The sequence below is a fragment of the Musca autumnalis genome, unplaced genomic scaffold (assembly GCF_047663935.1).
Source record: "Musca autumnalis isolate F117 unplaced genomic scaffold, ASM4766393v1 scaffold_1, whole genome shotgun sequence".
NCBI lineage: Eukaryota > Metazoa > Arthropoda > Insecta > Diptera > Muscidae > Musca > Musca autumnalis.
This window is the reverse complement of record NW_027411644.1, coordinates 184,853,185-184,868,882: the sequence shown is the minus strand read 5'-3', so window position 1 is coordinate 184,868,882 and position 15,698 is coordinate 184,853,185. Positions and strand designations below refer to the sequence as shown.

Below are 15,698 nucleotides of genomic sequence, written 5' to 3'. Positions count from 1 at the left end.
GTAATAGTACATTTACATTTAAGAAATCTAGCAGATTTCAAATGTCAATTCCATTGCGTGTACGTCATATATGCTATTGGAATTTTATACGATATGGGAGTGACATTTGAAATCAATTAGATTTCGTATTTATAAAAGTACTCTTAAAGACCACGTTAAACCAATATCTCAACAATTACATTTTGAATATTTTTTCCTTAAAAATCCTCCATATACAAATTTCCACATCGGTCACAATCTTACAACTATAAACTGCTAGTTAAACATGCTACACATACTTTTAAGGAAAAACAGAATTTAAAAACAATCACGTAGTTAATAAAAAAACAAAAAACCGTAACGAGCAACAAACACATGAAAACACAACGAAAAACACAAAAATAAACGACGTGCGACAAACAAACTTCATGCACACATAAATAAATATTTATGTATAATCCACTAATTACTGCAATTCGTGGTCTGTTGCGATCTGGTTAAAAGTACTCACAGTCTGGGGCATGGAGTTATTCACTGCAGATCCTGCGTTATTTCCTTGACTGTGTTGTTGTTGTTGCTGCTGAGTTTGGGGGTGTTGCAAGAAAACCAAAGGTCCAATCATATTATGAGCCGGAGAACCTGTTGAATTTCCACTGGAAACACCTGGTGTCTTGCCATGTGACATCAATGATTTGGGTTGTTGTATTATGGCTTGAGTTTTAACCGAAGAATTCGGAGCCGGAGGTGGTGCCACACAACTATTATCGAATTGATAATACATAACATCTGTAGCTGGTGCGGCACCAGCATAAAGATTTGAGCTGCTTGCCGTATTGCTATTTGTTTTGTAGCAATTTGGAGGTATGGGATCTGCTGTTTGGGCTCCTGAAATATGATAAGCTGTTGTCTGAGGATGTTGCTGTTGTTGCTGCGATGAATTATTTGAAGATTGTTGTTGCTGTGCTGCTCCTGCGGCTGCTTGTGTTGGCATCTTATTAGAGCTACGAACAAATTCTGGCATATGTGGCATTTTATAGTTATAAATAAATGGTGGCTCATATTCGTTTTGTGTGGCTGCCGCCGATGTTGGATAGGCCAAAAATAAATCTGATTTGGCCGGATGTAAACGTGAATTAAAACCTATGCCCGGATATTGAGCACTTATCAAGGGATAACCTATACTACCCAAAGGTGGATAATTACCACCACCAGTCAAGAGTTGAGTCTTGGTAATTGCTTGACCGGACAGACGCCGTGTGGGTACACCTAAATCTGATTTGGCATCACGTTTTTTGGCATGTATGGCCACCGAAGAGGGCCCCTGATAATAGTAGGGGGCAGCTGGTGTATTTGGCCATTCTACAAAATGATCAACATGATGGGGAGTATTAGTAAGGGAACCACCACCACTTCCGCCACCAATTCCGCCGCTATTACTACTATTGGCACTAATACTACCATTGCTGCCCCCAACCAGGGGCCGTGTTGCATTGTTGAGACTGAATTTATATTGATTATTCTCAAATGTGGTATAATTCAGTAAACGATGGCTGGGCATTGATTTCTCTACGCCGCCGCCAGTCGCTCCACCGCCACCATCCTTATCCGTGCGCTGTGAAAGTGTATGCTGTTGTTGTTGTTGTTGCTGTTTGGATGATGATGAGGATGCAGTTGTCTGGTTTGTGGGCTGCAGTTTGGGAAATTGTGCGTAACAGGATGGTTGATTGGTTAGTTAGTAGAGAGTTTTTTGTTTGTTTGTATGGAAGAGAGTCATGAAATAAAGGTTGGCATAGAGAAAAGTTAATTTTTGTTTTTTGTTTATTGGTATTTTCTAAAAGCAAACATTCTAAAGTTAAGGTCGTATTTCCACAACATTTGGTGTTAATGGCATTATGGCAACAACTACAAACATGAACTAAAAAAAAAAAAACAAAACAACAAAAACAAACTTTGTGACTATAATAAGGATTCATTTACCGTTACTAGATGGCTATTAACTGCTGCACCACAGGATGTATTAACGGATTGATGTTGGTGATGTGACTGATGTTGTTGCTGCTGCTGTTGGTTAGTGGTGGTTGGGTATTTGCTGTAATTTGGCTTGGTTTGATTTGGCGTTTGGTCATGGCGTCTATTGCCATAAAATGAGTTTTGTCGATGTTGTTGCTGCTGCTGGTGCTGGTGTTGTTGTTGTTGCTGATGATGATGTTTTTGATTATTCACAGTCTGTTGCATAAGGCTATTGTAAGCTTGGGAATTACCACCTCCATTAATAGAGGATTTACGATGGCTACCGCTAGAAGCCCCAGAGGACTTGTTAGTACCATACCGTGTACTATCACTGGATCTAGTCGTCGGGGTTTATGTTGTTGTTGTTAAAATTCGCATATAAAACAAACAAATGTTGGATGTGTGTTTTTTGGGTAGGTCATCGGCCATCAACCACCATATATAACATAGGGATGGATGGATGCAGGGTCACAGTTGCATGTAAAGGTGAATGGTTTTGTTTTTTTTTGTATTAGGGGAAGGAGAAATGTTGGAAGAAGGGGTAAACATTAGTATGGTAAAAAGCAAAAACAAACAAAATTGTATAGTGCATTTTTTCCTAAATGGCAATTTAGTTTATACACATAGAATTGTTGGAAGCATGTGTGCTGTAGTTGTTATACTTAGCTTATTAGTAATGGAATTGAGATGCATTTGCATAGCTAACATACCTTTCAGATGAATAAGCATAATCCTGATCTGCACCCAAACCAGAATCTGTATGCTCGTGTGATACTCTTAGCGCCGAATTCTCCATGGGACTGAGATTAGAACCAGTCGGTGATATAAAATCACCCATGCTCATGCTGGACATCATGCTGAAATAAAAACGTAAACAATTATAAGTTTTGTTGGTGATTGTAGGAAGAAAAAAATAAGCTATTGATAATTTAGTTAGCGACAAGCAAAGTCTACGTTGCAAAGGCAGTGTAACAATTCTGTTTAAAACTAAAATAATAATTCCACTCCAGATTGGCTTGGAGGAAAAAATCTAAAAAATTCTCAAATGCAAATATTCAACAATGTCCGTATAAATATAATTTATTAGAGTCCATCACTGTCTAGTCACTCATATTGGATATACATGATGAGCTGAATAACCACCAGCGAAACGAGTGATAATGACATATCAGTCCGTCTGTTTTAATCACAATCAAACAATTTTATACGAAACTCAAAAAGTTTTCACAGATGTGTTTCGGCAACTCGGAGATGGGTTATATCGACCATAATTTTGGTATAGCTCCATAGAGCAAGGTTTTAGCTATTTTGTCGTCGCCCTATATATGTTTGATTTCGATGAAATATGGAATGTGTGACTGAATTCGGTTTTAAAATAAATGTGCCAAATAACATGGAAATCTATTAAGATTTGGATATAGCTCCCATATATATTTTCGGCCGATTTGACGTATTTGCTGCACCAAACACGCTATATATGTTTGATTTCGATGAAATATGGAACGTGTGACTGAATTCAGTCTAAAAATAAATGTGCCAAATTACGTCGAAATCGGTTCAGATTTGGATATAGCTCCCATATATACTTTCGGCCGATTTGACGTAATTGCTGCACCAAACACGCTATATACGTTCGATTTTGATGAAACTTGGATTGTGTGACTGATCTCGGTCTAGAAATAAGTGTGCCAAATTATATCGACATCGGTTCAGATTTGGATATAGCTCCCATATATATTTTCGCCCCATTTTACGTATTTGATGCACCAAACATCCTATATCTGTCAAATTTTAATGAAATTTGGAATGTGTGACGGAATTTTGTCTAGTAATAAGTGTACCATATTATATAGAAATCAGTTCAAATTGATATATATCTCCTATATATATATTTTACATATTCACAGTGGTGTATGGTATCATATAGTCGGCCCCGCCCGACTATGATCCTTTTCTTACTTGTTTGTCTTAATTTTGGTCCTCAAAAGGAAAACTACAAAGCCTTTTAAGGACTTATCTTGGTCCCTAGATCCCCAGGTCTTATCTTGATCCTTCTATCACCTCTAGTGAACACTGTCTTTCCCCCTTTAATATCTCTAAAATAAAGTGAGGTATAATGGGCCACGCATTCCCCCTGAGAACAATAACAATTTGGGTTGGGCGTCGGATTAATAAATAACCCACCCTTATAAAAACATAATATTATGAAAAAGTGAAAAGGCGTTATAAAAAGGCTTTAACACAATCTATAATGAACACGGTGTGCCTTAACAAATTTAAATGGAAGGTGCTTACACCTCGAAAGTTTTTGCTGATTCTGAAACTACAATGCTCATAGATGAGAAATATCAAGAAACAACAAGTAAGAAAAGCGTTAAGTTTGGTCGGGCCGAACTTTTTATACCCTCCACCACAAATTTCAGCCATTTCGGTGGATTAATGTGGCCACAACCTTCAAAATACCGAAATTCGGAAGGTACCGTTCTATGGGGGCTATATGATGGCGTGGGCCTATACCTACAAATTTCTGGGAGAAAGTTTTATACGCCTAAAGAAGACTAAATACCAAATTTCAGCCATCTCGGTGTGATAATGAGGCTAAAACGTTCAAAATATCGAAAATCGGGAGATATTGTATTATGGGGGCTATATCAACACGTGGACCTATATAAACATTTTATGGTAGAAATGTTTCTTAGCCTCTGGAAACACAAAATACAAAGTTACAACCGATTCTTTGGTCAAAAGGGTCAAATACATTCAAAATATATTAAAATGACGCGTACTTTATAAGGGGCCTTATATGGGGTCTATACCAAAACGTGGACCTATATAACCCAACTTTGGTAGGAATATTTTTTGGCCTCTGGAGACACAAAGTACCAAATTACAATCAATTCGGTGGTAAAATGGGCCAAATATCTTAAAAATTCCTTAAAACGACGACGCGTCACGCGTCATTTTGTATGGGGGCTATACGAAAGCGTGGACCTACATAGCCCGTTTTCAATACCAAAAGTCCTACGTAAATATAACATATTTTCCCAAAATTTCATCAACCTACGTCAATCCGTTCGGACGCTAGAGTGATTTCCACAGACGGACAGACAGACAGACGGACGGACATGGCTATATCGATGTAGAATTGCACGCTGATCAAGAATATATATACTTTGTGGGGTCTACAATGATTATTTCGAGTAGTTACAAACGTAGTGACAAACTTAATATACCCCCATCCTATGGTGGAGGGTATAAAAAAAAATCGCCGGAGGGATTTTAAAATAAATCGCGATTTAAGTTCATATTTTTAGGGGTATTTTAGGTTTTCACGATTTAGCTTGGAAACCGCAAGTTCTATGTAAATGGGTCTAAAGAAAATGTTGTAGCAGAGAAAATTCTACACAAGATTGGCCTTTATGATATTTTCGTAGGTTTTACCGTTTTTGAGATATAGAATTTCAAATTGAGTCAATGCACTGACTGTATCGCCTCCTTATAAAACAATGTCATTACTGCAATTTCCCAAATTAAACATATATATCTTGAAAATGGCACAACCTAGAAAAAAATAAAGCATCCAATCTTGTAGAGAATTTTCACAGCTTCAACATTTTCTTTAGTCCCATTTTGATATGGCTTGCACTTTCCAAGCTAAATCTTGAAGACTTGAGATAAAAACCTAAAAATGTGAACTGAACCTCTATATCTCAAAAATGGTAAAACCTACGAAAAAACCTAAAGATCAGTCTTATAGAGAATTTTCAGACTCATTTCGATACGACTTGCGGTTTCCAAGCAAAATCGTGAAAACCTAAAAAATCCCTAAAATTGTGAATTTTGATCGCGACTTATTTAAAAATCCCTCCGGCGATTTTTTCATTTTTTTTTATTTTTCTTATGTATGAACATTGCTGTTTCAGAATCCGCAAAAACATCCCATGTGTAAGCGGTTTCCATTAAAAGTTAGTTAAGGGGTACTGTGCATAATATTGTTTTATAAGGGGACGATACAGTCAGTGCATTGTCCCAATTTGAACTTCCATATCTCAAAAACGGTAAAACCTACGAAAATATCATAAAGGCCAATCTTGTGGAGAATTTTCTCTGCTACAACATTTTCTTCAGACCCATTTACATAGAACTCGCGTTTTCCAAGCTAAATCGTGAAAACCTAAAGAACCCCTAAAAATGTGAACTTAAATCGCGATTTATTTGAAAATCCCTCCGGCGATTTTTTTTTGTTTCTTGATATTTCTCATCTATGAGCATTGTAGTTTCAGAATCAGCAAAAACTTCAGAGGTGAAAGCACCTTCCATTTAAATTTGTTAAGGCACGCCGTGTGAAGTTTTATGAAGTTAAATGAAATACTTAGTTTTCTTTCTTTTACGAAAGTAGCAACGTTCGCAATTTGTGGTGACCACTGACCACAGGGAATCCTGCGAATTATTCGGTACCTTTATATAGGACATCGAGTTGTACCGTTATGGAGGGCCATACCAAGTGTGGACATATGTCCATTATTTTTAGTGGAGATTTTTTTGACCACTTCGAAAAATGCCAAATTACATTCGATTTGGGCTGAAAATGTCGATAAAATGCCCCAAATACCAGAAATCGAGCGGTACCTTTAAATGGGGCCTATACCAAAACGTGGACGAATCTCTACAATTTTTGGTGGAGTAGTTGCCCCACTACGAACCCTTAATGCCAAATTAAAGCTAATTCGGTCAGAAAATGTAGCTAAAAACTAAAAAATACCTGAATCGGGCGGTGTCCGATTGTGGGCTATTCAGCAATGTAGACCTACATCCACAATTTTTGGTGGATAGGATTTTTTATCACTTTGAATTCAAAATGCCAAACTACAGCTAATTCGGTCTGAAAATGTAATTAGAATTGTCAAAATGCCTAAAATTGGTCGATACGTCACACGGGCGGTATCGTTACATGTGGGCTATTCCAAAACGTGGAGTTGTGTCCACAATTTTTGGTGGAGAATTTGTTTGAACGATAGGAAACCTAAATAATAAATTATATCTATTTCGGTCAGAAAATAAAGCAAAAATCTTCAAAATACCGGAAATAGAGTGGTACCATTAAATAGGGACTATTTCAAAACGAGAGCCGATAGAGCCCATCTTCGAACTTCATCTGCCTGCAGGCAAAATACACGTCTGTGCAAAATTGTAGCGTTTATATGCTCTACAAACGGAAAATGAAGCACCATAGTATGTAGGGTATAAAAACAAGGAAGAAGAAAAACACATTAAGGACTTTGATCTGTGAATCTGCATCTAGAATGTGCGAACTGTTTGTAATGCTCAGAGACATGACGACTTTGGATGCGGACTTGTAGTTAGGATAAAAAAACATCTGGAGGTTAAAACATCTGGTCTCCAGTTTAACCCGGTTGTTGAAAGACTAGCTAAACTTAAATGTTTAACAATAGTTTTATTTGCGCCGATCGAAGACAAGTTCAACGTGACCGTGACCGGTCGGTGTAATTAACAACAATCACTTTTCCACTATAATTCTCATTCACAGAAGTCGAATACCGCCGAAAAATAGACGTGTGACTCATCCGCAGTTTCGGAAGCTGGCACTTGTCAGTCAAACTTTCGACCCTGCGGGTAGCACTCTACCAGCACTTGGCAGGCTCCAAGCTTTTAGTAAGCTCCCTGCGCTTAGCACGCACCATGCGCTTGGCACACTTCATTCTTTCGAATACTTCAGAGCCGGGACACTCGCACGACTACTTTCGATAGCAACAATACGATTACCATCGAACAGACCATAGATTTAATGCCAAAATTGGAAAAAAAATATCATTGCCGTGATAGTCGTGAAATTCAGTTTTCACAATGAAACTTCTAACAACAGAATGAAGCTGATAAACGTAGCAGCAGCAAAAACATGGTTAGCAATAAAAGATTTAAGCATCTCGACATCCATAAAAATCGACTCGGATTACAACTTTGTTCCAGCAAAGGTTCGTAGCCGAAGCAACATCGGACATCGGAAATCTGCAATCGCAATAGATAGCCACATAATAATCCACTAAACAGACCCAATTGCTTAACGCAAGTACTCCTCGTTCCGATAACATATGAGCAAGGTTGCAAAGTATTGTCCACTCCATGCAAACAGCCGCAAGATACATAATTGGGTAATGCTACCGAAAAGAAGAATGCGGCACATAAGGCTACTCTGCAATCAGTAGCAATATGTAGCACACGGAAGAGGTATCTGAAGAAAAGGTGAGAGGAGAAATGTTTTTCAGCAGGATAAAGAGAGAAATGGAAAGTGTTAGGACGAAATAAATCAAAATGTACTGGAGCCAAAATGAAGTTCGTAAATTCTACCAAACAGATGCAGATAGTGTGATTAGTTTATGGAAAGAATTTTTTTTCCAAACTGTTGGTATCCAATACTAAAGTGGACGACGAAAAAAGCACAAATCCAATCCCATAATATGGTTTTGAGTGTGTGCCGCCCTTCCAAGTTAATGAAAAGACAGAAATAAAGCGGTTGGTCGCATAATCAGATGACTTTCCAGCCGAACTGTTCAAGCTGATAAGGTGTATGCATCTACTAGTTAGCACCATCTGGCAGGAGGAACGTGTACTCGATGATTGAAACGTCAGCATCAGCACTGTGTGTTCAAATTATAAATTTGTTTGTGCTGACGTGAAATAATTGGGTCATACCATTGAGCATTTAGACCTGGCAAATGCAGCATTGACCATTATTGGACTGCGGCAAATCCAGGAAAAACCCCAAGAGATACAGATCGACACTTGCTATCTTTTGTGATGGCATTGACGCGCAATGCGTCCACAGATCTCGGACCAGTAGTGGCATTTGGTACTTTCAAAAACAAGTACTTCCCATGCTAATGTTAGCATGCTTGGTGTGTCTGAGAGAAAAATCGTTCGAAAGATATAATGGCAAATATGTACACGTAAAAATGGTAGCCAAAGGAATCGATGGAGTAAACAAATGGAAGACGAGATAAAAAGAAACACGACATTTCAAATAGGCTTATAGGACAAATGTTCTGTAGAGGGCCACCTAAGTAAGGGCCACGTTTTGGCATAGCCCACATAAAATGTTTTTTAGATATATTTAGATAAATTTTGGCATTAGTTTAGCATTTAGTTTGCAGTGACCAGAAAAGTTCTTATGTAAGTGTATGTAAGCATCGTCCCCGCAATACCCCCAATTCAATTATTTTGCAAGTTCTAGATAATTTAGTATCTAGTTCTCAATGGGTAGAAAGCTTTCCTGCACAAACGTATTTGACTTTATTCCACAATAATTTAGTATATATCATGGTAGAACTGATAAAATAACTTGAGTCATGAAATTATATACACCCAGACCTTGCGTCGTTGCACTTTGCGTTGTTTTCGAAGTTGCGTCGTTACCCAACTAGTACCAATCTTCAATTGGAAAACTGGAACTAATTGACTAATGAGCAGCATCACATTTAGAAAATGTCCTCTTTTATTCGTGGGAGGAGTTTTAACCATCTGGAAGTAATGGTGGTTGGCTCTGTCGTTTACCGTGGCCATTAAATAGAAATCTTAAAAAAACAAAATTTAACCCCCAATAATATTTCCAAAGCGATGCCTTTTATTTGAAAATTTTGGAAAAAATATGTCATAATATTTTGATCATCATATTTAGCAAAACGCTAAACAAAGTCCAATTTTGCCTTTCCATTTATAATCAGATTATATTAAGTACATATTTTTTACATGTGTGAAAAGAAGACACAAACTTAAAACAGTTCTCCACCACAGCAATGCTTACTCTAACCATATTATCCATAATTTACATACAATTCCATAAAAAGATAAATACTCACCGTACAAGACCACTATTGCGATCACATTCCCTTGATGACACTGTACTCGCCGAACGTATTGAACCATTTTTGGCACCATTACTATCATTGGGATTAGAATTTTGGTAACATAAGCTACGGTATACACAATACGATAATAACACAAAACAAGAACTGGCCACAACTGGCCGTAAGAGCATTCCAACAAACACTACAACAAATACTTACCCTCTAATGCGATCGACACGATTTTTACCATGACCACTTATTGAACCACCACCTCCACTACCATTCGTAATGGTATTACCGGAACCGGTACTTTTACCGCCCACACTATTTTTGCTATTACTTTTGTGTATGCGTATATTTGAATTGGAACGTTTTGATGTTGTCTCCACGACTGTGTAGGGAATTTCTCTCAATTGATCTTCGGTCATGCCGGCAGTATCCACCAGATCAAATTGTAAATGTTTGGCTAGTTCACTGTTCCATATACGATTACGTGAATCCGAGGGGGATCTAAGGGTAAATAAGTAGTGAAAAATTATGGTGGAAGAATATTTTATTATTATTAACTTACTTATTCTTTTTGTGTCTCCTTGACTTGTGATGCGAATGTGTATCCGAATGTGAATCGTTGCTGTGCAAACTTCTTGCCACCATACTACTCTTTGACACTGATGCTTGTTGCACCGAACTTTGGCCTAGACTAGCTTCTTGTTGTCGCCGCTGAGCTTCACGCCATTGCGTGCTTGAATCAACTAACTCCGAATGTGAACCAATTGCACTGGCACTACGTGTTGTTGATGATCGGTGGCCGGAATAACTGCGACCACGCGTACTTTCATGATCGGAACCACCGGAGTCACGTCGATGACGTGATCGCCTGTGTTTGCGATGATGTGAACGTCCCGAGCGCCCAGAGCCGCGTGATAATTCACTTTCGTTGTCCGATGTCCGGCGATGGCGATGTTTGTGCCTGATGGCGATTTTAATGTTATTTAAATGTGGATTTATAGAACATATTTTTGAATGAATCTTAAACCTTTAAACGTGGATTTATAGAAAATATTTTTATTAAGAGCATTCATGAAATGTTTAAAAAAACTTTAAAGTTTTTAACGTGGGTTTATAGAAAAAACATTGAAAACAACTTTGAAGCTTTAAACGAGGACTTATAGAAAATATTTTTAAGAACATTAAAGCTTTAAAAGCGGATTTATAGAAAATATAAAAAAAACTTCGATTTATAGAAAGTATTAAACAACTTTAAAGCTTTTATCGTGGATTTATAGAAAATATTACAAAACACTTTGAAGCTTTTAACGTGGATTTATAGAAAATATTAAACAAACGATAAAGCTTTGAACGTGGATTTATAGAAAATATTAAAAAAAACGTTAAAGCTTTGAACGTGGATTTATAGAAAATATTTTTTTGGAACTTGAAGGCTTCAAACGTGGTTTTATAGAAAATATTTGTTTGAAGCTTGAAAGCTTCAAACGTGGTTTTATAGAAAATATTTTTTAAAGAACTTTAAATCTTTTACGTGGATTATAGAAAATATTTTTTGAACGAACTTCAAAGCTTTTAACGTGGATTTGTAAAATATATTTTTGAAAGAACTTCAAAGCTTTTAACGTGGATTTGTAAAATATATTTTTGAAAGAACTTCAAAGCTTTTAACATGTATTTATAGAATATATGTTTTGATAGAACTTTAAAGCTATAGAAAATATTTTTTAAAGAATTTTAATGTTTTTTAACGTGGATTTTTATAATATATATTTTGTGAAAGAGCTTTAAGGCTTTAAACGTGGTTTTATTGAAAATAATTTTGAAAGAAATTTAAAGCTTTAAACGTGGATTTACAGAAAACATTTTTGAAACTTCAAAGTTATTTACGTGGATTTATAGAAAATATTTTTTGGAACTTGAAAGCTTTAAACAGGGTTTTATAGAAAATATTTTTGAAAGAATTTTAAAGCTTTAACGTGGAATTATAGAAATATATTTTCTTGAAAGTACTTTAAAGCTTTAACGGGAAAATATCTTTTTGAAAGAACTTTAAAGCTTTTAACGTGGATTTGTATAAAATATTCGGTTGAAAGAACTTTAAAGCTTTAAAGTGGAATTATAGAAAACTAGCAAAGTGCCCGCTACTTCGTATGCGTTAAATATACAAAACAAATAAATAATATATAATATAGAATGGTGAACATGGAAACATTTTGTGTACTAATACGTACCACTTTAGTTCGATTTTCGTCACGCCTACACATCAAGATAAATCCACATTTTTTGAGATATTTTAATTGAGGTTCTCAGCGCAAATATGGCCTAACCCAACAACCGCCATCCTCATTTCCAGCTCTATCTGTTCCCCCAAAACCAATTATAGAACTATTTAGTACTTTCATGTAAATACATAAATACGAACCTCCTCCTATTATTTCAAAATTCCCTTTACACAATAACAAATTGTACCAAATCCTGTGCCATTTAGAACTTTTCGTATATTTATGGCTCATATTTCTTAAATCTCACGTTATAAGCAAATGATAACAGTAATATTAATTCCAAATCTCACGAATCCAGATCTATCCGTTCATCCAATACAAAATTGTACCATACATGGAACCATTTCGTACCTCTTCTTCTTCTTTATTTGCTAATTCGTTTTCCGAATGTTAGCGACCAATATAATACAAATATTGTTTTTTTCTTATTAATTTAGTACCGTTTAGTACTTTTCGTACATATAAGTACGAATTTCCAAAACTTCCTCAATCCTACACCCCAACAGTAATCTTAATTCCAAACTTCAAGATTCCAGCTCTAGCCGTTCGCTCAAATCCAAATTGTACCAAATTTAGTACTTTTCGTACTCATAAGTACGAATTTCCAAAACTATTTCCATATCTCAATCCTACACTCTAACTGTAATCTTAATTCCAAATTTCTTGATTCCAGCTCTATCCGTTCGCTCAAATCCAAATTGTACCAAATTTAGTACTATTTAGTACTTTTCCTACCCATAACTAAAAATTTCCAAAACTTTATCAATCCTACAATTCAACAGGTATTAATTCCAAACCGTACCCATAAATACAAATTTTCAAAACTACCTCAGTGCTATGTTCAAACAATAAGCTTAATTCCGAATTTCAGGATTCCGATATATCCGATCACTCAAATCCAAATTTGGTACCATTTAGTACTATTCGTATCCAAAGTACGAATTTCTAAACCTATCTCTATCAACACTCCAACATCAATTTTAATTCCGAATTTCACGATTGCAAATGTGTCCTATTATTGATATCCAAATTGTATCAAATTTAGTACTTTTCCTACCCATAACTACAAATTTCCAAAACTTTATCAATCCTACACTCCAACAGTACTCCTTATTCCAAATCTCGGGATTCCAGCTCCCCAAATGCAAACTTTACCAAATTTGGTACCATTTAGTACTTTCGTACCCATGAGTACGAATTTCTACAACTACCTCAATCTTACACGCCAACAGTAATCTTAATTCCAAATTTCTGGTTTTCAGCTGCATCCGATCACCGTAATCCAAATTGTACCAAATTTGATACCATTTAGTACTTTTCGTATCCAAAGTACGAATTTCCAAACCTACCTCTTTCAACACTCCTACAGTAATCGTAATTCCGAATTTCAGGATTCCAAATGTATCCGATCACATAAATTAAAATTTGGTACCATTTAGTACTTTTCGTATCCATAACTAAAAATATCAAAAACTTCATCAATCCTACACACCAACAGTAATCCTTATTTCGAATCTCGGGATTCCAGCTATATCCGTTCACCCAAATCCAAATTGTACCAGATTTGGTACCATTTAGTACTTTTCGTACACATAAGTACAAATTTTCAAAACTACCTCAGTGCTATGTTCAAACAATAAGCTTAATTCCGAATTTCAGGATTCCAGATACATCCGATAACTCAAATCCAAATTTGGTACCATTTAGTACTTTTCGTATCCAAAGTACGAATTTCCAAACCTACCTCTATAAACACACCAACAGCAATTTTAATTCTGAATTTCACGATTCCAAATGTATCCTATCATTGAAATCTAAACTGTACCAAATTTAGTACTATTTAGTACTTTTCCTACCCATAACTAAAAATTTCCAAAACTTTATCAATCCTACACTCCAATAGTACTCCTTATTCCAAATCTCGGAATTTCAGCTATATCCGTTCACCCAAATCCAAATTGTACCAAATTTGGTACTATTTAGTACTATAAGTACCCACGAGTACGAATATCCACAACTACCTCAATCCTACACGCCAACAGTAATCTTAATTCCAAATTTCAGAATTACAGCTGCATCCGGAAACCGTAATCCAAATTGTACCAAATTTAGTACCATTTAGTACCTTTTGTTCCCATAGGTCCGAATTTCCAAACCTACCTCTATCCAACTCTCCAAAAGTAATCTTAATTTCGAATTTCAGGATTCCAAATGTATCCGATCACCCAAAACCAAATTGTACCAAATGTGGTACCATTTAGTACTTTTCGTTGCCATAAGTACGAATTACCAAAAGTATCCCAATCCCACACTCCAATAGTAATCATAATTCCAAATTTCACTATTCCAGCTCTATCCGATCACTTAAATTCATATTGTACCAAATTTGGTACCATTTAGTACTTTTCGTACCCAAAAGTACGAATTTCCAAAAGACCTCTATCCTACACTCCGACAGTAATCCTAATTCTAAATTTAAGGATTCCAGTTCCATCCGTTCCCCCAAATCCAAATTGTACCTTATTTGGTACTATTTCGTACATTTCGTACCCATATGTACTAATTTCGAAAACTACCTTCATATCTCAAACCTACGCTCCAACAGTAATAGTAATTCTAAATTTCAGAATTCCAACTTTATCGGTTCGCCCAAATTCAAATTGTACCAAATTTAGTACCATTTAGTACTATTCGTACAAATGAGTACACATTTTCAAAACCACCTCTTATTTCAACTCATCTTCTTAACCTTGATTTTCATTCCAAATTTCAAGATTTTAGCTCTATCCGTTCACGTAATACCAAATAGTACTAAATTTAGTAACTTTTAGTACTTTTCGTACCCTTATAGTTCGAATTTCCAAAACCCCTTTGGTACACCTTTCTAACTCTCCATCAGTGACCTTCATTCCAAATTTCAAAGTTCTAGCTCTACCGGTTCGCCAAATACAAACGGTACCATATTTAGTACCTTTTAGTACTTTTAGTACCCTTCCAGTTCGAATTTCCAAAAACCCAGCCTTATCTGACCCCTTCGGACCAAGAGTGATCCACACCCAAAATTTCAGGATTCTAGCTTCAGCCGTTTCGTCTGGGCGTTGATGAATCAATCAGTCAATCAGTCAGTCAGTCAGTCAGTGAATCAGTCACTCTACTCTTTTATTAATATAGATATTTGTTGAAAGAACTTTAAAGCTTTAATGTAGAATTATAGAAGATATTTTTTTAAAAGAAACAAATTCTTAAAAGTGGATTTATAGAAATATTATTTCTTTTTTTGAAAGAAATTTAAAGCTATAAAGTGGAATTATAGAAAATATTTGTTGAAAGAACTTTAAAGCTTTAACGTGGAATTATAGAAAATAACTTTAAAGAAAGAACTTCAAAGCTTTTAATTTGGATTTATGGATAATATTTTTTAAAAGAACTTTAAAGGTTTTAACGTGGATTTATGCGAAAGGTTTTTGAAAGAACTTTAAAGTTTTAACGTGGCATTATAGAAAAAAATTTTTTTGAAAGATATTTTTTTAAAAGAAACAAATCCTTAATAGTGGAT

At 35.8% G+C, this 15,698-nt stretch overlaps 1 protein-coding gene across 4 annotated transcripts in view; it reads right to left on the bottom strand.

Moving 5' to 3' along the window:
* The window catches only part of LOC141388803 (uncharacterized), a 381,643-nt gene that overhangs the window by 64,933 nt on the left and 301,012 nt on the right, over nt 1-15,698 (bottom strand). For 3 of the 4 annotated variants that reach the window (XM_073959189.1, XM_073959187.1, XM_073959188.1), the window contains exons 12-17: nt 10,423-10,821; nt 10,071-10,361; nt 9,864-9,977; nt 2,700-2,846; nt 1,957-2,326; nt 491-1,666 (exon numbers count right to left, since the gene is read on the bottom strand). In XM_073959189.1, the coding sequence (XP_073815290.1) occupies nt 491-1,666; nt 1,957-2,326; nt 2,700-2,846; nt 9,864-9,977; nt 10,071-10,361; nt 10,423-10,821 (2,497 nt within the window). The remainder of the gene's footprint in view (nt 1-490; nt 1,667-1,956; nt 2,327-2,699; nt 2,847-9,863; nt 9,978-10,070; nt 10,362-10,422; nt 10,822-15,698) is intronic. The other variant, XM_073959190.1, reaches the window with a different exon arrangement.